Here is a 25,061-nt window from a genome sequence, read left to right on the forward strand (position 1 = left end):
TAACTTTACCCCCCCCCCCTCACCCCCTAAAGGGCCCATATCTATACAGGAAGAATGCAGAGCCCCTGTAATCACAACTACGCAGGTAAAAGCTGCACTCTCTAAAGCCAAAGACACAACATCCATGGGACTGGACAACATCCCAGGCTGTGTTTTACACAAACTTCAGAATGAACTGGCTCCCCACTTAAGCACCATGTTCAGTAATAGCCTCACATCAGGCTTTGTGCCCACTGAAAGGTGCACAGCAACAGTTATCCCACTCCACAAAGGGGGAGCCAACACTGATCCCAGGAACTATCGACCTATTAGCCTGACGAGCCTGGTCTGCAAGGCCATGGAACGTATCATCATGGAACTTATAAACAAAGACATTGGTAACCTTCAAACTCTGGATCCCACCTAGTTTGGGTCTGTGAAAGGCAGACCATGCCTCTTGAACCTGATCGAGGCAGTCACCAAAGCTGTAGATGAGGGTAAGGTGGTTCATACAGCCTATCTTGACCTTGCCAAGGCTTTCAACACCATCCCCCATTCTGGAATTATCGCTAAACTCACTAAACTAGGTATAAATCCCTACGTCACAAGATGGGTTGCCAACTGGCTCACTGACAGAACCCACACTGTAAAAGTTGCAGACTCCAAATCTGACCTCAAAGCAGTGACAAGTGGAGTACCACAGGGTTCCGTCCTGGGACCTCTCCTGTTTGGTATCTACTTCTCTGAAGTACAGGCTAACACAGAAGGCCACTGGCTAATGAAGTTTGCAGATGACTGCAAACTAGGAGCCATAGTCAAGTCCCCAAATGATGTGGATGTCCTACAGAAGAGCCTTGCTGAGAAAGATGTCTGGTGTAAGAGCCATGGCCTTAAACTCAATGCCAAAAAGTGCAGTGCCATCCCCTTTGGTAAAAACTCTGTACCCATGAGCTACCACATAGGCAGCAATCTACTTAACACCGAATGTGTGATAAGAGACCTTGGGACCCAGGTGGACAATAGTCTGTCCTTTGATAGTCACATTGCCATAGTAGTCAGGAAGTCCTTCTACATGGCACACCTCATCATAAAAGGGTTCTCATCCAGGGAAAAAAGAGGTCATTGTTCACCTCTACTCGACACTCATTAGATGCATTATAGAGTACAACGCCCCTTTTGGAATGTACCTCACAAGACATCTGCAGCAGCTGGAAAGGCCACAGAAGTACCTCACAAAGAGGATTACTGGCCTCAAACAAATGCCCTACACTGACCACCTCAAAAAACTCCAGCTTTACTCCATAGCATATCGCCTACTCCGAGATGATCTTTGCCTAACATATAAAGCTATGTCAAACCCAGAGCTGTTGGACATGCTACACCTAAAAAAATCTCAATCCCTCCGAGATACATGCTCTAGGGACCTAAACCTTGTCACCACAATAAACAGGACATGTTGGAGGGATAAATTCCTGTCCCAGAGACTTCCCATACTCTGGAACAGGCTACCCATCTATGTCAAGCAAAGTTCTTCATTAGCACTCTTCAAGAAGAATCTTGACGAGTGGATGGGAAATAGGAAATACACCCTGGGGATCACTTCTGTGTCTCTGCTCGACAGTGACACAGGAAAATAACTTTCTTGGGTGGCGCAAGCCAGGGAACCTTGTTGGCTAGACTTACGTAGGTCCTTGGGCCGATAGCCTAGTACCTACCTATGAACCTATGAACCTATGAACTCCTGTCTATATTATGGATACCACCTTCTCAGTGCTGAATATGGATGGTAATAGCATTCACCTCTCAGTCTGTAGATGAGGCTGTAATTATCTTAATGGAGCTTGTGAATTATCTTCCCATAAAGGAACAGGATTTGAAGAGTGGATTGAAAATCGGGTTGTGATCTGTCAAGTGAAGTGAAATGGCTGCCTTCTATGTACCTTGTATGGCCTGTAACAACAAATGTCTCAATGAGCGAAATGTAGTTCTCACACAGAATCAGGTAGAAGCCTTAGTCCTCACACAGAATCAGATAGAAGCCTTAGATCACAATAAAATCAGATAGAAGCCTTAGCTGCTACACAGAATCAAGTGGAAGCCTTAGCCCCACACAGAGTCAGGTAGAAGCCTTAGCCCGCACACTGAATCAGGTGGAAGCTTTAACTCCAACACAGAATCAGGTGGAAGCCTTAGCCCCCACATAAAATCAGGTGGAAGCCTTAGCCACCACACTGAATCAGGCAGAAGCCTTAGTCTCCAGAATCAAGTAGAATTTTCTCATCAGAAGTTGTTGGGGGCATCTGTCTGTAGCTTTTATTAAAGTACTTTACATCATGATGACTGAGTATTACTGTGCCGGTGACCATCATGAAGTTATCCTGAAGGGGACACTCCAGAGTGACAGAAGGAGAGTTGTGAAGTGTATGGACTGACATTTGATTGCTATCCTGGATGCATTTGGAAGTTACAGTCTAGCACTGAACTTCAAGAAAGATGTCATCCACAATTACAAGCTATGAAGTCCACAAGTGTCATGCTAACATTAAGCACGCCAGACATCATTTTGCACAATAGATTGGTAATGACTACCTCTCCCCTTTACCATTCTAATGTGCATCTTGCCATTCTGTTTGTACACAACTACTGTTATATCACCCTTTTTCTACCTTGCCTGGATTAACTGCTGGTACTTACACATCAGGGACATGAGTCATATAGCTATGAAACATGCTATAGTGATGTATAGCTATTCAACATATCCACATCTATAGCCTCAAAACATCCATGGTGTTTGGCCAGAGGATGCACTCACCGAGCAGCTCTTGGCTTCTCTTGTCATGGCAGTTTGCCTGGAGATATCTGACAATCTCTTCATATACTTCTAAAGTGAACTTTTAAAGATTCTGCTGCAGGACATGAAACTTGAAGTGTAGACCAGTTTCAACCAATAAGGACAACAACTGGAAAGGACTGAGTTCGGGAGAAGGCCCATGCATTAAAAGTAAAACAGTAAAATGAATAGAACTTTACATTTTTATTTTCCTGTCCAAGGATAAGGGAGCATTATTTGCATGTACAAGGCTGGTAAGATTTGAAATACAAAAACTAAATAATGCAAAAATTGATAAGGAAAACATTCTGAGTATGGTTGCTGTACAAGTCTAGTGTTGTAGGTGTGGGTGAGGACTGGATTATATCCCAGAGACCACAAATTTGAATGCTGAATATCAGTGTTTTTAGAGAGACAGAACCATGCTGTCAACATCCTGCAAAATGACCACCCAGAATCACCCAGGAAAGAAAACTGGAGCCTTTTAATGCACATTGTGGCAATTTTTTTTATAGCTATGGATTGTGAACAATATTTTGAATGAGGAAATACATAGCCACCCAGTATAATTGCTGGGATGATTTAAGTTCTACCACATGGATGTTTATATTTTTGTTAGATTTTTAACCCATAAAACTGCTGTGCATTATCTACAGCATGTGTTTCTACAAATACAGAGCTTTACAAACCGGTGTTGTACTTCTATGCAGTTCTGTTTGGGGAAAAATAAATCAGCATTTTAACTAACAACCCCAGAAATGTTGAGTTCTTCATTTTCATTCTTATTGCTTTATTTATTTATTTTTTTTTGTAAATAGCAGTGCTTATGTAGTTGCCTAGGTCACTTATTCTCTGCTTACATCCACCAAATTAAACAATCAGCAGAAAATCCAAATACTTGTCTGCAGATGTCATCACAGATCACACAGTAGAAGAAACAGGTAAAGAAAAAGCCATCAATACTTATGAAATATCTTCATATCAAGAATTTTGATTAAGTGGTATTACTAACAAGGTATACAATCTAACTACAGTAATTTCAAAGATTTATATAGATGCTGCTGATCTCAGTTTCCTGGCTAAAGAGATTTTCCATGAAATTTAACTTGCTCTGTTGAGAATCCTTATTTATCTTAAATAATATTTTGTTACAGCAATACGATGTTTGAAAGCTCTAATAATAGATGATAAATATATAATCGCATAAGAATAATGAGTTAGAAAACACCTCTGGGTTTTGCAATTTAGGACTAGTTAGATTAAAAGACAGTATGGAAGTTAACATTTCTGTCAAGAGTTGTAATAGACAGTGATAAAGTTAACATTGTTAATTAGTTTTTCAACTGGCATTAGGCCTAGATCTTTACTTCTTACTCTTTGAAATGACTTATTAGCATTTAACACAAGACACTAAGGCAAAAAATACTCAGGTTCCTTAATGATGGAGACAAAGTGATGTTTCTGCAAGCAGGTCATTTGAAAAAAAAAAAAGTCACGTAAAAGTTCATTTCTGGCAGTATCAAACTGTATCCTGACTACTCATTGGTTGGTCTTCCTACAGGAAAAAAAAAGCTTTTGTAAAAGTGTAAGGTCTGTTGCAAAGGATTATAACTGGGTCTGCCTTCACAACTCTTTGTTATGTGTTATCAATCTGGATGTAAAGTATCACCTTTGGTGCTTCAGTCTTGGTGAATTTATTGACATCTGTTTCTTGAACACATAAACTACTACTGTCAACAACTTGAATGTAATATTCTGTGTTAAAAATTAATAAATTATATTAAATACAGAAGTTGAATTCTCCAGTGTGGATCTGTGCAATTCTAAAATAACATTGTAATTATAATAATTATACATTCTAAAAGTAATTATTTTTGCTCAATGTATGTTAATGCCTTTGTCTTACTTATTCTTTTTTACTACACATGCATGTCTAAGTACCCCTCACCTTCTCAGAAAACATCCAGTGCAAAGTTATTTTAGTTACCTATTGCTACTGGCACCATCTTTCTATATCCCATTCCCTGAGCATCCTCATGGTGCAGCATGCTCCCCATGTAACTGATGTAAGTGATTTGTGAGAAAGAATAATGCCAATTTGTCTATTATGACTTGCCAGATGAAACATAATATCTAACTTCTAACTGCCACATGAAACATTATGTCTAACTGCTTAGTATCAGTACATTGTATCTACTGTTGCTGCTATTATCTTTAGAAAAGACACAGTATTTCTTATGTATAGTCTTACTGCTCTTCATGTTTGTTTGTTTGTCTTTTCGGCTTTTTCCGGTTGGGGTTGCCGCAGTGGAACTCCGGTCCGCTAATGATTGGCAGTTGATTTTTTTTATGGTGCCGAGTTGCCAGCCCAATGCCCAACCTTCAGCGAAGGCACACCCATTCACGTATGTCTTTCGGTGGCCACTTGACCACGGGGAGGACATGCTGACTCCACACAGAAGGCAATCCAGCCGAGAATCAAACAGGAGAACCTCTTACTGCTCTACATGTAATGTAAAGATTCACTGCTAGGACCTACTTATACTAATATTAGCAAAGACCTTCCAGTATTAAGTGTTAAATTGCGGTCATTTTATAACACCTTGTGGGAATTAATTACACCTATACCGACATCATTGAATAGTACTCCCATCATTTACATGCTATATTTGTAATAATAGGCTGCTACTGAAATCTTTGGTCTGATGTAAGCTGTGGTGTGTTTTTTCTAAAAGCATTTGCCTTGTAATGAGCCTGTACCTTATTTAGCCACCTTCAAGAAGTTGGCATTACTGTTAAACTCTTACAGCTGTACTATCTATATCAATCTAGTGCTAGTCACCTGTATTTAAAGTCTATTTCTACAGTAATTTATCGCTTTCTATTCTCCTCTCTCCTTGCCTGTCTCTGCCTTTATGTTTACCCTATAATAAGATCTGACAACTTTGCAATCTACCTCTGTCCTTTTGCTTTTTCAGTTATCCCCTCCAAAATAACCACTGCAGTGCTATACTTTTCCTAGAGTCAGCTGTACAGCGAACAATGCATAGTATGGATCCTGCTCAACAATTAATGAATACATGCAGCTAAACTAAGTACATGCAAAGCTTTTGGGTTAATGTGGACATTTTAGTGGTTTTTGTTCTTGTATGTAAGTTTTAGTGGAGAGCATGCCACCCTGAGATGTTATTCTGGCCAAAACACTACATACATATGAGCATAGTGCTCCCCCACCCCCACCACTCTCTACTTAGGTAAACATTTGCTTTATCAGCCATGTTTTATCCCTACACTCTTTTACTTAGTAACATAACCACCCTATTTCATCTTATCTTTTGGACTACTTCCAAAGACATCATATCGCTAAGTGTAGACATAACTGTGTAGGGTGATACAGCACTATGTGCTAAAATATCCATGACTACTCTTATGTTTCAAGATTTACCTTAGCAAAGGCACTTCACCTTCCTTCAAGTTTCAAGGTGGGTGATTGTTTCTTGAGTGCTACTTGCACCTTGAGAACTGGTGCTAGCCTGCTCCTTTCCCCTACCCTACCCCATCCCCGACCACCTCTTCTTTCATTAAACTTATACACTAACAACCACACCCTTCCTCCATTGCTATACCAATTAACTCCCACTTCCTCTCCATAACCTCTCCCCTCCATGAGATTACTCACATACAACTACATACTACTTCCACACCACCCACCCCACCCTATCCATTACTCCAGGGCATTTACAATATCCATGTCTATCTTACCCTCCCACTACTGATCCTTCTCACAGTTTTAACATCATATCATGAACAACTTTCTCACCCAAGTTTATCTCCCACAGCCTCAATCAACCTAACTTTCAAAGACAACAGATACTCCTTCAAAATCTCCCCATCTCTTTATAACTTCTCTAATGTTTGTCTCCTGAAATTTAAGATACTGGAGTATACCTCTATTAGCTTTAAACCTAAATCACAGTACATCACCTTTTACCCCCAATGCACTCCTTAATATACCCACAATAACCTGACTTCTCTCCAGTGTCATCCACCCCAACCCTGGCCCCACTACCCCATCTCAACCTGCCTATCACAATGCCTCAACTTTCATCTCCTCCTCCCCTCTTAAACCTTCTTCAGCCCTCCCGCCAAACCCTACCACCTCCTGCCTGAAAAACATTTCTATCTACTCCCTGAATTCCCAAAGCATTGTCAACAAAACTTCTGAACTCCATGCCTGGATATCCCATACCACCCCACACATGCCCTATCTATAATCTTGCTAAAACCTTCCATCGCTAACACTGCAATTGTACCACCCGGTTAAATCATTTTCTGCTCCGAAAGAATAACAAAAAAGATAGTGGCATTGCCATTCTCTTTTCTTATCAGCTTAACCTCTCACCCCTTACCATTCCTGTTCCTAACTTCCACCCTGTTGAACTACTTATTCTGAAGTGTCACCTAAACTCACACAAAAAAATTCACCATTGCCTCTATATACATTCCACCTGGCAACAATATCCCCCACCCTTGAGCATATCCTGTCCTGGTTCTCTCACATTATACCTTATGAAACTGTCATCCTTGGAGATGTTAATATTGACTGGTCCAAGCCAATGACAGACTCTCCAAAACTCAGTATTAACTTACATGGTTTCCACCAACGAGTGACATCACCTACACGCATGTACAAAAACTTCTCTTACCATCCCAGCTTTTGATTGGATTCTAACACCCCCTAATCTTTATCACAATCCCTAAACCTTATCTGACACCAAGAGTGATCATTTTCCTATCCATATCCAAAGATTCTGTCTCCAAGCACTTCAACTCACTCATGTAGAGACTGTTGTTAACTCTCTAATTTAACTCCTTACTATCTAACATCAGCTGGTCCTTCCTCCAGCAGCTCCCTCTCAGTGAAGCCATATAAAGTTTAATCACATATTTCCTGACGTTCTCAACTCCCTTGCCCCACTTAGGAGAATCAGAATTAAAGCCAACCATGCTCCCTGGCTCTCTAAGGAAACACAATCCCTTATGCATAAAAGGGATAGTGCTTGGAAAGCATGGGTTAAAACCAAAACACCATCTCTGCTCCAAAACTGTAGAGAACTCAGGAACCTCTCCAAAAAACTAATAAACAATGATAAGAAAAACTTTTATACCTCACCCCAATTCATTAGAAAATCTAATCCACAAAAATTTTGGTCTGCAGTTAATAAAATTCTTCATCCCCAAAACCTTTCCACTCTTACCCCTTTCCCTAATAATACACAGCTAGAAATTGCCACCCTTCTTAACAGCTACTTCACAGATACTATCCAAAAACTAACTCATACCAACCACAACTCTGACCCCCCTCACCTCTTCTGTCCCTCACAGCAAAAACCTTTTCTCCTTTAAACCAGTCTCCACTGCTTATATCAAATCATTACTTCTCAAATTCAAACCTTGCTCCCCCTCTGCAGACAACCTACTTCCCACCTTCCTCAAACTAGCTGCCAAACCCATTGCCTATCCTGTAACTCTATTAATCAACAGATCCATACAAGAGACCATAGTCCCAGATATGTGGAAATCCTTCTACACTATCCCATTACACAAAAATGGAAATTCTAGAGACCCATCTAACTATAGACCCATAGCTATACTGTCTCCTCTATCAAAAATACTTGAAAAATGTATCACACTCAGCTTATGAATTATCTTCTCCAAGAAAACTTGCTAAATCCCTCTCAACATGGCTTCAGGCCAAACCATAACACTGCCACAGCACTGTTATCTTTTACCCATACTAACTGTAGCTGAGGCCAGAGACAACAACCAACTGGTATCCTGCCTTTTTCTCAACCTCTGTAAAGCCTTTGATACTGTTTCTCACCCTTTACTTCTTTTTAAACTGTCCAATTTCAACCTCTCTAGACCTTCTCTTGGTTGGTTCACAAGTTAGCTCTCCAATAGGCAGCAGTTTAGTCAGATGGCTCACTTCCTGTTCCTCTTTCCTACCCATTAAAACAGGTGTCCCCCAAGGCTGCATCCTTGGACCTCTACTTTTCAATATCTTCACCAATGACCTCCACACTGCTTGCAGTCTATCCTTATTCAATATGCAGATGATTTGACACTCATTACCATCTTAAACAGTATCTCTCATTTACGCACACATATCAAAGATTCTTTTCTGGCCATTGAAAAATGGCTGTCTGACAACCAGCTTATCTTAAATCCTAAAAAGGGTAAACTTTTGCTATTCCTACCTCGACCTCTATCACACCATAAATCCATCTTTGTTATTACATCCCTTGACATGACCTCCATTAAAGCAGACTCCCCACATTAAACTTTTAGGAACCATTATTGATGAATTAAAATTTAACCTTCACATCCAGCAAAGTATTAAAAAACACATCAAAAACTCAGTCTATTATACAGAAATAAGAAATTCCTTACCTCTGCCACTAAACTCTCCCTGGCTCATGCACTCCTCCTCCTCTCTCTTCTCTATGCAGCTCCACTCTTTACTAGCATTCAGTCTATACTTTTATCTGAGTTAGAACAAACATACCACAAAATAGCCAGATTTGGCACTAACTTACCACACAACACACACCACTGCCTTGCTCTCAACAAACTCCAATGACTAGAATTTCTCCAACAACTCCAACTGACACAATTTTGAATTCTACACTACATTCTATACAAACCTACATCCTCCCCCTCTCTCTCCTCCTTCGTCTCCTACAACATTTCCAACCATTCCCTACGTACACCCAATCAACAACTCCTTGTCATTCATAAACCAACAGAAACATTGGAAAACTACTTTACAAACATACTGTAGCCCAAGCCTGGAATAAACTCCCTTCATACATAAGAACCATCTCCCACCCCTTACACTTCAAAAAAGAGCTCAAATGAGTCTTACTTCAACTAAGTCCTGCCACTGTCATGACCCTATATAATTTCTTCCACACCCCTTCTGTTAACAGTTCCCTGCACAAGACTTTTTCTCTTGTACTTTATTTACTGTTTTTTTCTATGCCTGTTTTCTCTACTCTACAAGCCAGGCCACTACAACCCATGTAAATATATATAATATCCCCACTTTTTATCTTCTTTCTACTAAATCAGTCCTCACCTTACTACTTTCTTGTTTGCTACTAACACTACACTCAGCTTTTTTTCTACCCATCATTTCTGAAAAAAAAAATATAACAAATAAAAACAGTCATAGCAAGTTTGTATACCTATTCCATGTAACATTTCTATTATCATGTATGTATTTTTTGTACTGTGATCACAAGTATCTCCGAGTTTGTTAGTATTATATTGTTTATGTTCCCTGCTGTATTTCTGCTTTATTTTGTGATTACAATAACTATGTAATACTAAAGTTATGGCTATGCTCTGGAGCTTTTCTCCTCAGTCTCCACTGAAAATGGGCTAAATTTTGGCTCAGTTGGACCAACCTGGTTAACAAATGTTAAATAAATAAATTAATGTATAAAAAAGACCTACATTACCATTAAGCAGTCAGTGTTAACATAGCTCTAGGTTTAGAAACAAGCATTATTTTTATTTTTCCAGCAGGATACATATAATTTTGTTTGACTTTTTCCCTTTCTCCTATTTATGAAAAGAATATATGTAAAACAAACAGCATGCCTAGGGCTGCTATGCTTGAAACTGTGGTTTTGCTACTGGTAGCCGTGGATGAGGGCAGATTAGGGAGAAACTACAATGAAAGAATACAGTTAGGTAGAAATTCAGAAAGAAGACTACAGTTTGAGGTTAATCCCCTATAAGATTTTTGAGACTGTGCAACTGAGTCAAAAAATTCTGAAAAAATAAGCATGATTCTGCAGGTGTAAAGCAAACTGCAAAACATCCTCTTATTTATTAAAAGCATTTTTTATGCAGGGGAGCAAGCCTGAGCAATTCTGTACCACCAACTACTTATGTATACTAACCTTGAGTTTGCTGTATCAAAATGTGAGAATTCTATCAGATACAGCAGTTTCAGACTTTGTATATATCCTCCCCCCAAACTGGACTTAATTCGTCATTATTTCAGAACTCACACTATCGGGTCTCAAGAATACAATGCGGCTCTCATGACTAATTACATTTCTAAGGAGTGCTGAATCATATTCGTGTTTTAGGCAGGAGACCCTTCTTCAGCTTGCTGTTACCATCAACAACCTGACACCACTGATCACAGGCTGGTGGTGGAGGCTAGTGAGGAACATTTTGTAAGTTCACAACAATGTTAAGAAACAAAATTAAAATGTATTTCTTCCATTTTAAAGTAGAATACATCAAACAAATGTCTTTCATTTTACTTAGGATATTTTGCTTTTGTTATTGTGTAGACTACAAACAAAATTTGTGTGGCTAGCCTAAATGTATATAGAGAACTCCTGCCACTATATTCCCATTTCTGAAAGATTTGCTGATGTATATGTGTCCCGTATTTGCATCAGTGCTTTTGGAACTGTCTTTGGGAAATAAATTTGTGTAATGAAGTATCGAATAACAGATTTATTTTTCATTTGATTATCTGCATCATAATCCATTGCTGGCCCAATGTGCAATAGGTGGATGTTGAAGCAGTTGTGTTTAGAAACAGTCCTAATTTGCAGCTTGTCTTAGGAAAACCATGTATCTTGTTGTCTATGTCATATAAATGTCTACAGTATAAATATTTGCAGTTGTGTTTGTTCCTCGGATATTTTCACCTATGCTAGTTACTGTATATTCTGTGTGTTGCACTCTTTTCTACAGATCTCTTGAAGCTTTCTTGATGCAGCTATACTACTGGAAGGTCATGTTGCATAAAATGTAGCAATAAGAGGTGCAGTGCTGGTCTTATAAAGTGAGAGGCATTGTCCTTTCCATATTTAACAGTCTTTTGAAGATTCAGTCATGTGATGTAACCTTAACAACCACAGAAGTTCAGCAAATTGTAATTGTTCTAATGCTTTTTTTTCTTTTCTTTTTTTTTTGTACTTAAGAAAGAAAGGTATTCAATATGAGATTTCTTTCTAAATTAACATTTTGTGAATTTCAGGGATGCTTTTTTTTCTATAAGGGAGGATTTTATCTCTCTCAGGGACACTTTTGGCCATTCTACAAATAATTCAATTTATGATGCATTTTCCATATTTCTTAGATTTGTGCCCTTACTATGATTGATTCATACTGGCAGTTCTGTCAATCATTAGTTTTTGCTGAAGAAATGATACTGTTGCCTCATAGTTCCTGTTGTGATTACCTTTTTTTTTTTTTTTACTTTTTGTAAATTAATTTAATATGCACAGATGATATGATCTCTTCAGAATACAGCTATCCCTGCTAATGTTTTTTTTTTTCCATTATGTTTTTCATTATATTCACAGGAACTCCTGCCCTAACTGGCACTGGAATTATTACCATTACTGTAACAGATATAAATGATAATGTCCCTATGTTTGCATCTGGCAAGTACTATGCTAGTGTTTCAGAGGCTGCACTCACTGGAACAGATGTCCTGTTGGTAAACTCTTCAGATGCTGATGTAGGCACAAATGCAGTCATCAGGTAAATATGTTCGTCCTGTTGTGATTTTTTTCAGCAAAAGGCAGTTGTTCAATTGAGGTTAAGGTACTTTGTGTTATTAATGCTTCCGTAATTAGGAGAGGTTTCTTGTAAGCTCAGCAAACTAATGAAGACATTAAATACTTATGACAAGCTAAATACTACACAGTTCAGTTTCATATATGCCTAAATAAACACAGGACATTTGGTTATTAATTTAAGGATTTTTATCTATAACTTGAACTAATCTGTCAAATTTTCAGCAGTTGTGTTTTCAATAGAGTTAGAGGTCAGTTGAATTTCTACATGAGGCTAATCATTTTTATATTTTGATTGCTTTTATAAGAGTTTTCAACTCTTTCAAAAATGTTTGCTCATACTTTAACAAAAATGACTGTTTTGTTTATCATGCAGCAGTTATTTTAATTACATAAGTAAGGTTAAGCCAGAACTTGAAATGGTCTTACATTTTTAAAGTCATCTGTATTTTATATGTATAGGATTTTAGATTATATACTATTTTTTGTCTAGGAACCAAATGTACTGTTTATCATGGAGAGAAAGCTTAAGAATAAAATTCTGGGGATAAACTGACTATGATAATAAGTAATCACTTTTTTTTGATAGATGAAACATTCAGAACACATTTGTTTTTTTTTTTCACTAAGCACTCAGATGGAAAGTTAATAATAACTTTATATTATCAAATGCACTGATACAGTCTTAACCTTGTGCATTCTATATGAGAAGAATTTGATTTTGTGTTAACTGTGTGATGGCATGTTATTAACTGCTTTCTTTAGATGATTAAAATTCCATATGGAACAGCAGGGAAGCTATTAATAGCATATGACTTAGTGACTGGTGAGTGATTTATATCACTCAGTATATGTTTTCAGATATGCTCATTATTTTCACACGACCTGATATGGGTTTTTAGTAAAGAAAGTAAATGTAATATACAGATCATATTTTGATATTAGTAGATATTAGTAGAGAATTAAAAAGATGAGTGATTATAAGTCATAGATTCAGATTTATGTAGTTCACAAGATCTAAATTTCTATTCATTTTTCAACTCACTTCCATATTTTGTGCATATTCTATGTAGTGCATTTTGCTGATGCATTTCTTTTCAATATTGAACAGTTACAGCCTTACTGGTGGAAACATGCAATTCTCCATTAATCCATCTACTGGACAGATCATCACCAGCACACTTTTGGACAGGGAAAGACAGGAAAATTACACACTTGTAGTTGTTGCAACAGATGGTGGATCTCCACAGGCTATGTCCAGCTCGGCTACTGTGTTTGTTTCCATAGATGATATCAATGACAACCCTCCCAAGTTCCATCATCATCCATATGTCACTCACATCCCAGCACCTACCAGTGCTGGTAAGTACAATGTCATTACATCTGTAAGTTCCACTGCTTTAATCTGTACATGACATGCTTGCCACTTGATACTTTGTGAGTGTTTCAGGTTGAAATCTAAGTTATTTTGGTCTTGCCAACTTATGTTGTGCAGATTGTTTGTAGTGAGTATGACTGAGTGTTATTTGTTTACATTATTCAACATGTCATGATTAAGGATATTCAGAAAATTCCACGTGTTGATATTCATTCATCTGTCATTACTCAGTCTTATATTGATTGTTCCCAATGTTTCATAAAACAATTTTCCCTTCATTGAAAGAATTACATCATACTTGCATCAGGGTTAAATTTGAACTTTTTTATTATTCCTAACATAAGCAATAATTTCTATACAATAATACTATGTTTATCACTTGTTTTCTTTCTACTTATACAGTCTTTGCAAACTGATTTTGCTTATTTACATATATCTGCAGATAATGTATATTTTTGTTTATTTCTTAAGCTGTTTGCTTAGAATAAAAAACAATCCAATAAACAATTTATAATGATTTCATATAAAAGCTGTTTAATAGTGCTAATTCTAGAAACACACTTTGTACCACATATTGTAGAACTGTGAAATTAGTAGAATTTTCAGACATACTAATACACATGTATCATTGTATGTAAATGTAGTGACAATTTTGGGATTTTTCTATGTGGTTTCCTGTGTAAATTACCACTGTTACTGATGGCTAACTTGATCACCAAAGTGTATTCAGTAAATAAATTCTGTCATCACTAATAATTCTGGATTTACAGTTAAAGAGAAAATGTTGTCTATGTGACAACTTCTAATATGCTATGTAAAGGCAAATTAATGCCATCCATAGCTAATCATCAAAACCTCTCTTCTTCTGTTTGGTCAGTCAGTGCATTCTCTCTGTAGTAGCAAAATTCTCTCAGCCTATTCATTCCTCTTTAGGGTGAGGGTTGAATGTTGGGAGTGGACATTCTTCTGACTTTGGGGAGTTGGGAATTTTCTGTTTAGGCTATAACTATTCCAATTTCTCATGCCTGTGATGTCACCAACAGCTGACACTTAAGTGGTATTGACTAAGGGTATGCTTCCTGCTTCTGTGAGAAACATACTGCAATCAGGTCATCCTTCCAGAGCCACTAGCTGAATCTACTCATCTGGGACATAGAATGTTATCCTTTTACACATCATTTCATTTATGACTGATGCTGATGTTTGTTGACCCTGGAGTTAGTTGTGGTGGTGCTTAGTATAGTGTAAGATATATCTCTGAATGAGAACTGTGAGTATATACTAACACCAGGATCACACTGCAGTGGGGAAAATGACATATGTCTTTGACTTGACTTAGAGTACTACTTGCCAGTGAAATTAGTTTTAGGTGAAATGAGTTTTAGGTGAAATGAACTTTAGGTGATTTGATCTCAGTGAAATGGGTGTCAGTGAAACGCTCTTTCAGTGAAGTGATACAAATCCATATATATATATATATATATATATATATATATATATATATATATATACACACACACACACACACACACACACACACACACGTAGTGGTGCTAAGGGCTAGCACAATCCAACAGATATAACTGCCAATGCAGGCTTCAGCTGGAATGCATCAAAAGCCTGCATATCAGTATTTCTGCTGATAAACCACCACTAGTCATCTGGGACTGTATTCCCCCATTATTAGATTTGTCCAGGTATTTTGTGCTAAGGTTGAGAGTTATCTATGGTAAGAACTGTATTCATTGAATGTTTGGGGGCTGTATTCCCCCCATTACTGGCTTTGTCCACATGTTTTTTTGCTAAGAGGTTGAGAGCTATAGTGAGAACTGAATTCATTGAATAGGTTTGGGAGCTGTATCCCTCCCATTATTGGCTCTGTTTGGGTGTTTTGTGCCAAGAGGTTGACAGCTATGCTGAGAACTGAATTCACTAAATGGTAGCCATTTAAGTTTGTCTTCCTCTCTTTTACAAAACAGCTGATTTGGCATAGTAGTATGTTTCTCTGACTGTTTTGCACAGGGTCCCCTGGGTTAAAGACGCGGCAGTGAAATGTATGGTGGTAACACAGCATTTTATTCTAGCAACTTTCCAATATTATACAAGCAATGTTTAAAATGTGTCCCTGGTTTTTGGGCTTTTGTCCCCCCCACCAATAAATTTCGGCTTTTTCCAGATTTCTTGTGCTGCAAAGTTCAGAGATACAACTGCCTGTCGAGTAGATTTTACAAGGAGCTGTGAGCTGCAGGGGAACAAAACTTTAGTGCTGCTTATTCTGAGTCTGCTTGCATTAATAGCACAACAGGTAATATACTTGCTTTTGATGCAGAAGGCTGTGGGTTCTACTCCCACAGTAGACAGATGCATTGCTGATACTGTACTGTGTTGTAAAGTGGGTGGATGCTGCAGTCCTTTTTGGCAAAGATACCTAGAGTAGTAACTATGAACCTGAACCTGTTATCAGTTTGCCATACAGTCCCTATTGCAATATTACTAGCTTATTTTTTTAATGCATGCAACATAGGCAATTTATTCCTCAAGGGCAACAGGCACTTTATTTGTAGATGAATTAACAGTGACATATAAAGTTGTTTGCTAGCAGCAACCTCTTCATTGTTACAGATTTCTTTAATGTGGAATTATTTAGTTGACTTTTACTACTTTAGAGATTGTGCATATTTACTGATACTGGTGGAATGTAGAAGGTTGAGTAGACTTTTATGATGGAAATGTTCAGAATTGGGTAGGTTTGTCATTGGTGCATGCATTTTGTTTCATTGTTTACTGGAAAAATGTTCAAAACAATAAATTTAAAATGCGTCTAACAACTGTATTGTACAAGGAATATAATTTAGTAGAATCAGGAAGGTGTATCAAAGAGCACATGTATGATTCATGTGCAAGGGGCCTATGATTTGAAAACAGCCCAAAGTTAATCTTTATCTGCCACTGGCAAAATGTATTTTCTTTGAATGTGGGTTTCAATGCTGTTTCATTGAATGTGAGTTTCAAGGGCAGAGAAGTTTTTAATGCTAAGCCTGTTTTCATTGTGAGACTGCGTTGCTTTGTTTAGCAGATGTCTTAGTGTTTGTGCTGTAAAATGCAAAATAAAACTTTCAAATGAAATCCAAATCATCATAGAAGTAAAGCAGTATGCACATTACTGTTTATGGTAAATGGAGTGAAATAGCCAAGTAATTGATCATTGGAATGGCTGCAGGGGGGAGGGCTCCATTTGACCATGATTTTGTGAGGGGGAAGGGCAGCAAACTCAGACAGCCCCAGCTGAAGTATACCTCCCAACTGTCCTGATTTTCACAGAATGAATAGATTTCTGCTTCTTATTTTTGGTTTGTTCCTCATATTTGTGGTTTTCTGGAAAATAATTTAGGAATTAAGTCACTAAATAATGACACACTGAGTTTCAGACTTCATAACCTTCAGAAAAATGCATGCTAAAGTAAGACCTGTTATTCTATCAACTGTCTCAGTTTATACAAGAGCAATTTTTAGTACTGTTTATATGTTCCCCCAATATATTTGGCCTTGTCCAGATTTATTGCATTAACAGGTTGAGAGGTACATGCAAATAAATTGCTTTATAGAATTAGGCATAGCCAAACCTCTCAACTGTCCCCGAATTTGGCTCAAAATGTTGCTCTTCCCCTAATAATCCCTCCGCAAAATAGCAATTTTGGAAGAAAACGTGGAGGGTTTACAATTAAGAAATAACTGTAATAATCAGAGTTATAGATACTTTTATTTCAGAAATGCATGTAGATTCTTTTATTTTGTCAGCTGCTCAAGTTAGCAGTACTATTATTAAAAAAGTGTCCCTTCTTTGACAGGTTCCCAGCTGTATTGTGTGGCTATTTTATATTTTTGCATCACATTTTGGTCCATTTTTCATAAAATTTTTTTTTTGGCAAATTAGTGGTAAATCATTAAAGACTGAAGTTAGAAAATAATGACAGACATTTGAGTTTCAGATTTCATACCATTCAGATAATTCATACTAATGCAAGACCTACTATTGTATTATCTTTCTAGGTTTATAAGAGCAATATTTAAAAATTGTCCTTATTTTTGGGCCTTTGTCCCACTTCTATGTATGGCTTTGCTCTGAGGGTGAGAGGTATGACAAATGTGTCAGGGCCATCACAGTCAGCCAGAGACATTTCAAATTGCTACCTACTTGTTGCACCCCACTCCCCCATGTAGTGACGCTGGATGTGTCCAAGCAAGGCAAGGAGCAGTGTAAATGTGCAGGGTATCCCCCCATCCAAGGTAGACACAAGTACTACAGTGGCTTTTCATCTGTTCTTGATTTTGCAGAATGGTCTGGTTTCTGTCATATTTTTGTACTGTTGATTTATGCTTAGTACTCAAAGTGCCTGTTGCTCTGTGTTTCAAGTAGCAATGCTTTAATGACCATCAGGTATGCTTGTCTGAGATCATAACATGCAAGTAAGCTTTAATAAGCATACTGTTAAAGAATTGCCAACATTGAAGCCTTTCTGTTTTTGCCATGCAGAGAATACTTAACTAGATAATGTATAAGCTTTGGGTATTGAAATGCATATGACAGTATTTGTAATAAAGGACAGGATTACATTGTTTTAAGAAGCTCATTACACTTGGAGACTTCCAGTCATCTCTGAGGGCTTTACCTGCAAACTAAACAGAATGCCATTCATGTGTGGTCCATAACCTGTACAGTAATCCTTTAAGAAATGTATCTTGAGCTTGTTTCTTGTTTGCTTTTCATTTTTTACTTTGATCAGGTTTTCCCCATGAAACAAGTAGATAGTTGTCAGGCAGCAGGTCTTTTTTGGATAAAAAACATTTTTACAAGTGGGGGCATCACAGAGATTGCTACTTTCAGCATGTTACTTGCTACTTTAATAAAGCTGAATATAAATTATAATTAGAACTGCAGTGCAAGGAGAAGCGGTTTGAGTTGAGTGCTGCTTGTTTTTCTTATACTTTATTTTGACAGGCATTCCAGTAATGTATTGAAAAGTAATTTATTTTTTCATGCCTCACAACCTTTTTGTTTACATCTAGATATTAAGTAAGCTGTCAAGCAGCCAATGCATTGAAATATTTTTATTCTTTTACACTTAATTTGTCTTGATTGGACTCTTATAATAAGGGTTTGGCACCTAGGGCAGCATATTTAATTAAAGTTTAGTTTTTGTGGTTTTCAGCATAGCTCCTCCCCTTTCTAGTTGTCTGCACCCCTTCCCATTGACCCCACCCATTCGGCTTTCTCCTGCAGCCCCCCTTTGATTTGAAGTCACCAGCCACCACTGGTTTTGTGTAAGCCATATATTAGTTCTTGATAGGCTTATATGTATTTATGTATCAGGAATTATAGAAAAACTCGCTAAGCTAGCCATCAACCACTATATCACTAGGTGGGTTGCAAACTGACTCACAGGTAGAACCTACAGTGTGAAAGTAGCCGACTCCAAGTCAGACTGCCCACCAGTCATGAGTGGAGTCCCAAAGGGTTCGCTTCTGGGTCCTCTCCTGTTTGGTATCTACTTATCTGAAGTCCAGGCCAACATGAAGGGACTCTGGCTGACAAGGTTTGCAGACAATTGCAAGTTGGGAGCTATAATTAACTCCCTGAGTGATGTTGACATCCTCCAGAAAGGCCTCACTGAGACCAACAACTGGTGTCAGAACTATGGTCTTAAGCTCAATATCAAAAATGTGTCATCATCCCCTTTGGGAAAATTCCTGGTTCCCATGAATTAGCACATCGATGGTAGTCCATTGAACAAAGAAGGCTTTATAAGAGATCTGCAAATACAGGTTGGCAGCAACCTATCTTTTGACCACCACATTGCCACTGTGGTCAGAAAGTCCTTCTATGTGGTACATCTCATTACTAAGGGTTTTGCATCCAGGAAGAAAGAGGTCATTGTCTCCCTCTACTCTTCCCTAATTAGGCCAGTCATTGAGTACAATGCCCCATTTGGCATGTAGCTCGCTAAACACCTGTAACAACTGGAGAGGCTGCAAAAGTACCTCACAAAGAGGATCCTAGGCCTTAAACATTTTTCCTATATGGTCAGACTAAATAAAAACTCCAACTATTATCTGTCTCATATCGCCTACTTAGAAGCGATCTCTGTTTGACTTACAAAGCCATGTGTGGCCCAGCTCTGTTAGAAATGCTGCATCTAAAGAAATCCCAGTCCCTCCACACCACACATTCCAGAGACCTCAACCTCATTACCACAATCAGCAGAACATGCTGGTGGGACAGGTTCATAACCAGAGACTGCCCATGCTATGGAATAGACTTCCCATACATGTCAAGCAGAGCACCTCACTGGCCCTCTTCAAGAGAAATCTTGATGAATGGATGGGAAGTAGAAAATTCACCCTGGGGATCACTTCAGTGGCTTTACTCGACAAAGGCACTGGGAACTAAGGTCGGGTGGCATGATGCCAGGGTAATCCTATGGGCTAGGCTTGTAAAGGCCCCAGGGCTATTAGCCTAGTACATGCCTATGAACCTATGTAAAGTGACACAGTGAGGCTACTAGGACTGAGACACACAGTACCTTCCTTTCAGCACTGAGCCCCTTTGTTTACAGGGTAGATTCTGATCAGACCAGACACAGGGCTACACCACAGTGAATACCCACAGTATGCATTATTTTTGTTGAGGTGGAAAAGTCTTGAAACTGGCCATAATGTTTGCATTAAAGGACATGCCTTCCAAAAAGGCATCCATTAGTTACTGCTATTTGTTGCTACATCAGCTAATACAGACATATGGTGATATAATGCTAAGGCATCCTTCAGTGGTTGTTGGTCATGATCACACTCTCTAAAATCCAGTTGTTTGCAGCCATAGTGAACTGTGTGGCAGAAAACAACACTGACCTATGGTAGTGCTGAATCAGTCACGTAGGACGTATTACTTCAGTATTGGGATAGTGTTGCCGATTATGCATAGTTTCAGAAACGAATTAGCTAATCAAATGTTAAATGACTCCCATTTTACAGGAGTATATTTACTAACTAGCTTTGCAGCAGAAGTCTCCATAGGAAACAGACATTTTAGTGTACCGATGAAGATACCTCCTTTACATAAAGGAAGATAGAGCTTCCACACCTTACTGCTGTGCCCACCTGTTAAGAATATGTAGTTTATGCCTGTCAGAGGCATAGAATGACACACACATATGGGGGAAGGGCATCCTGGTCTTTCCATGTAATAATCACCTTATCTATCCTTCAGAACACCATTAGGAAAATAAAAGGTATAAGTTTGGTTGGGCAACTTTAGTACACTATGCAGTCAATCATGCATAATAAAAACACATATATTCTGAAAAGTCTACCCAAGGGGATAGAAAAGTTTTGCTGAGGTCCCCCAGTACTTCATTTTGGGATATAACCAAGTTCCATTCTCATGCCCATAATATTATTCCCTGCCACAAGGATACCCATTCCCTAGTAAGGTTTTCAGTTTCACTAGGAGCTGGTCCTTGGGATAGGTATACAGTAGAGAGTCTATTATCCAAACTAATTGGGACCTAGGGTAGTTTAGATAATCATACTGTTCGGATAATCAAACATATAATTGAACTGGATAAAAAACTAAAAATATTTTTGATGAACATTAAACAAGAAAAATAAAACAAATTTACTGTAAATACAAAATTATTGTAGTAGAAGCTCAAAAACGAACAGGTGACTACATATAACATTTACATATTCAACTTTATGATTTTCCCTACCTGAAAACTTTGGAAGGCTGCATTCAGATAATTGACATTTTGAATAATAGACGTTTGGATAATCGACTCTCTAATGTACATTAACAAGGGAGAAAGCCAGTCCTGTAATAAAACTTTTCAGCAATACATATCACCTCAGTTTGTCTTTATAAACATCTGTGAACTGAAAAAAGATGGCAGCGCACCCCAGAATGCATACTCCCCTTTTATATCCAACGAGACATGATGAGTAATTGCCTTCAGCATAAATACCCTTCAGAAGTAACTGGCATTTATATGACTCAAGTGTCTCTCCTGTAAACAGATGGAATGAGGTTTGGCAATTTGTATGAAGACCAAGACTCTCTTTTCCTTTTTCCCCTTAACAAACTCATTAACATTCCATGAAAGAATTTCACTTGTACCTATGCAATTTCTGCTTAGAAGTTGCATTCTGCTTTATATCACTGTACATCTTAATCTTACTAAAAATACAAACACGCCTACCGTTAAACACATGGATCAATACATAACAAAAAAAAAGGATATCCACAGTAATAACATTTTCAGTAATGACTCTCTTAACAAATGGATCTAAATGTTGTATCTTTCGGCTTTTCCCGGTTAGGGGTCGCCACAGCGGAACTCCGGTCTGCTAATGATTGGCAACAGATTTTTACGTACCGAGTTGCCAGCTCTGACGCACAACCTTCAATGAAGGTATGCCCATTCATGCATGTCTCCACACAGAAGACGCTTTAGTTGAGAATTGAACAGGACAATGTCATACTGTGAGGCGACAACGCTACTGCAGTATCATTAAAAAAAAAAACATTTACAGTTATCTATGTAATTAAACATATTATATAAACGACTTGCAATTTATCACAAACATTAAAAGGCAGAGAGACAGCGTTACCACCTTTTAAAGTGCAAGAGAAATCAAAAGAAATTCAAATGCTTTTCAAGTCTGTCTATATGGAGTGCCAGTCGACTTGCTGGAAAACTTTCACTCCCTCCAGGCATTCATAAAACCTAATATTCATAAGGTCTGTGTAATAACCATAATGATATGAATAGCAATAAGTGTATTAAAGCATTGCACCCCAGAGCTACAGAGTCAGACTCCAACAAAACTTTAAAGTCAGCCAAGTCTAGATATTCCATTTACATGTCACAATAGTGAAATATTAAGCAAATGTATTGTCACATTAGTAGATGCTCGAAAAAAGACATCCCTGCTTTAGCAGCTGAGTTCTGACTCTGCTTGTGCCACTGCATCTGCAGTCTTTTGCCTGTCCTGCAATATTAATTTAGACATTGGTAAAGGAACTATGAACCACCTGGCTGCTATATTATGATTTTATGAAGTACTAGAATAACAGTTAACTCATTTATTCCTTCTTTTGGTGTGGATGCCAAAGTAGACTGTTGCGACTTGGCCAGGGCATCTCCTGCTGACATGAATGTAACAGATCCCTCAGGCAGGGCAACTTTTAAAGATGCTGGCTAGATTAGTTTAAACTTCCAACCATTTTGATGACACAGCTTCCTTTGCAAACTGAATTCAGCTCTCTGCTACCTTGTTCCAGCCAAAAAGTCATGCTTTATGAAGACCCAGAGCTTTAGACTGTTGAAATTTTCCCTGGCCACCACAGGTGCCCTAATAACTTCTCCTCCACAGCATAATTAAGAAAGCTGACCAAAATCTGGTACAAAACATGGTCACTAACCCACTGAGGAAGGAGACCCTGTGCACCTGCTCAGTAATAAGATATTTTTGCGGGATACCTGACCATTTTAACAGTGCAGTTCTTACAAACCTACAGCAGTTCTGTCCTTCCACCACTTCAGAAAATGAAACCGTGTTTTTTCTCTGGCCCCTGTCCTCTAGGGCAGTGATTTTCACCACTACATACTCACTCTTTACCTCTGACGGTTACTGTCTTTGCTGGAATTCCTCAAGATGGGTGTCTTGTGTTATTAACTGATTGGCATGTGCCAACAATGTCTTTTATTTTTCAGTCCAGCCTAACAATGTAATGTAAAAGCGTACCATTCATTTTCTGAAGTTCTGACGACATGGTATTAAACCTCTTATCAATATTTTCATCACTGATGACTCAGGGGGTCCTAAGACTTTGGACCGCTCATTGTCAAAGGCTGAATATGTGGTGAGGATACAGCTTGGGAAGCTACTCTGTTCTTTTTCTTGCAGCCATCCAAGGCATAAAGTTCAGAAATACAGAAGCTATAGAGTATAATTTCCAGAGCTAGCCCCACCAAAAAACACCACTTACAATGTATTACTATGTTATATGCTCTAGAGCTGGAGGCAGAACAGCAAAGTTACACCGTGCCCATGCTGTTGGTGTCACCAAAGTCCCCATCCTTAATTTATTATTCTCATTCTAGAGTCACTGCGCCTTGAAGAAAGCATGACTTCAGGCAGTTAGTATAAAGTCTGTCTCACTTTTTGAATAGTTGAGAAACTGACAACCCATCAAACCATATCATAAGAGCTTTAGCATCTCCATCATATATGGGTAAATTTAAAGTGATAGCAACAGGGAAAACTCAAGCTGTTATGCTGAAGTTACTGTGCTGTGAATTCAGATATTCCAGACAACTGAATGTAAGCCAGTTTATAGTGAAGAAGCCCCCATATTCCATATCTTGTACTTATAGCAATATATTTTTTCTGAATAGTTTTTAGTGTAATTTTATACTGAAGTAAATTAAAGTTATGAGGATTAGGGAAAAACGTCAATACATTACTATATTTATAAAAAAAAAGTATACACATGCTGACAACACACATTGCATATTTTGGCAATAATGTCATCAAAGCACCATGGTCAACATCAGTGAAGACTGACAGTTGACACATTTTGGAAAAACACCTTTGTCTAAACATATTCCAAAACTGCAAGCTTACATACACATATCTGAACAATCATGTGATGCCCAAGTGTTATGATGTTAGTGGTTACGTTGGTACTGGTAATGTTGGTAAAGCATGGGGCAAGCCTATACCTACCATGATACTATACAGATATAGAAGTTATATCTTAACAAACATTATGGATTAAAAGCAGAATGCCATCCTTCCAGTATATTTTCATTGAGGTCAGCAGGCCTTCTCCTGAAAGCAAATTGTGCCATTGTTGTAGTACATCTAATAATGCCATGGAGTGGGGCATCTAAAAATGAGGCTAAGCAAATACATGTTAGTTGCTGGCCATTACTTGAGAAGACTTTGCTCATAGCCATACATGCTGCTATCAGTGTTGTTGAACTGCAAAGTGAATATTTTACTATGCCTCCTTCAAATGCTTCTGAGTTCTTAAGGATGTAAATTGAAAAAAGTAGAGTGTCTTTTCACTTTCCGGAAGTTATTAGTCTTCTTGGGAAGTGTAGAAGAGGATAAAAATCTTTGTTAATACCAACATCCTGGAACAGTTAGTCAATTCCCTACCAGGAGTACGAACATCCTTGACCTTGTACTCATG

At 38.2% G+C, this 25,061-nt stretch overlaps 1 protein-coding gene across 1 annotated transcript in view; it reads left to right on the plus strand.

Moving 5' to 3' along the window:
• The window catches only part of FAT4 (FAT atypical cadherin 4), an 893,394-nt gene that overhangs the window by 701,798 nt on the left and 166,535 nt on the right, over positions 1-25,061 (plus strand). The window contains exons 7-8 of the mRNA XM_044061699.1: positions 12,211-12,391; positions 13,538-13,788. Of these exons, the coding sequence (XP_043917634.1) occupies positions 12,211-12,391; positions 13,538-13,788 (432 nt within the window). The remainder of the gene's footprint in view (positions 1-12,210; positions 12,392-13,537; positions 13,789-25,061) is intronic.

The sequence above is a fragment of the Protopterus annectens genome, chromosome 2.part0, assembly GCF_019279795.1.
Source record: "Protopterus annectens isolate FY-2018-M chromosome 2.part0, PAN1.0, whole genome shotgun sequence".
NCBI lineage: Eukaryota > Metazoa > Chordata > Ceratodontiformes > Protopteridae > Protopterus > Protopterus annectens.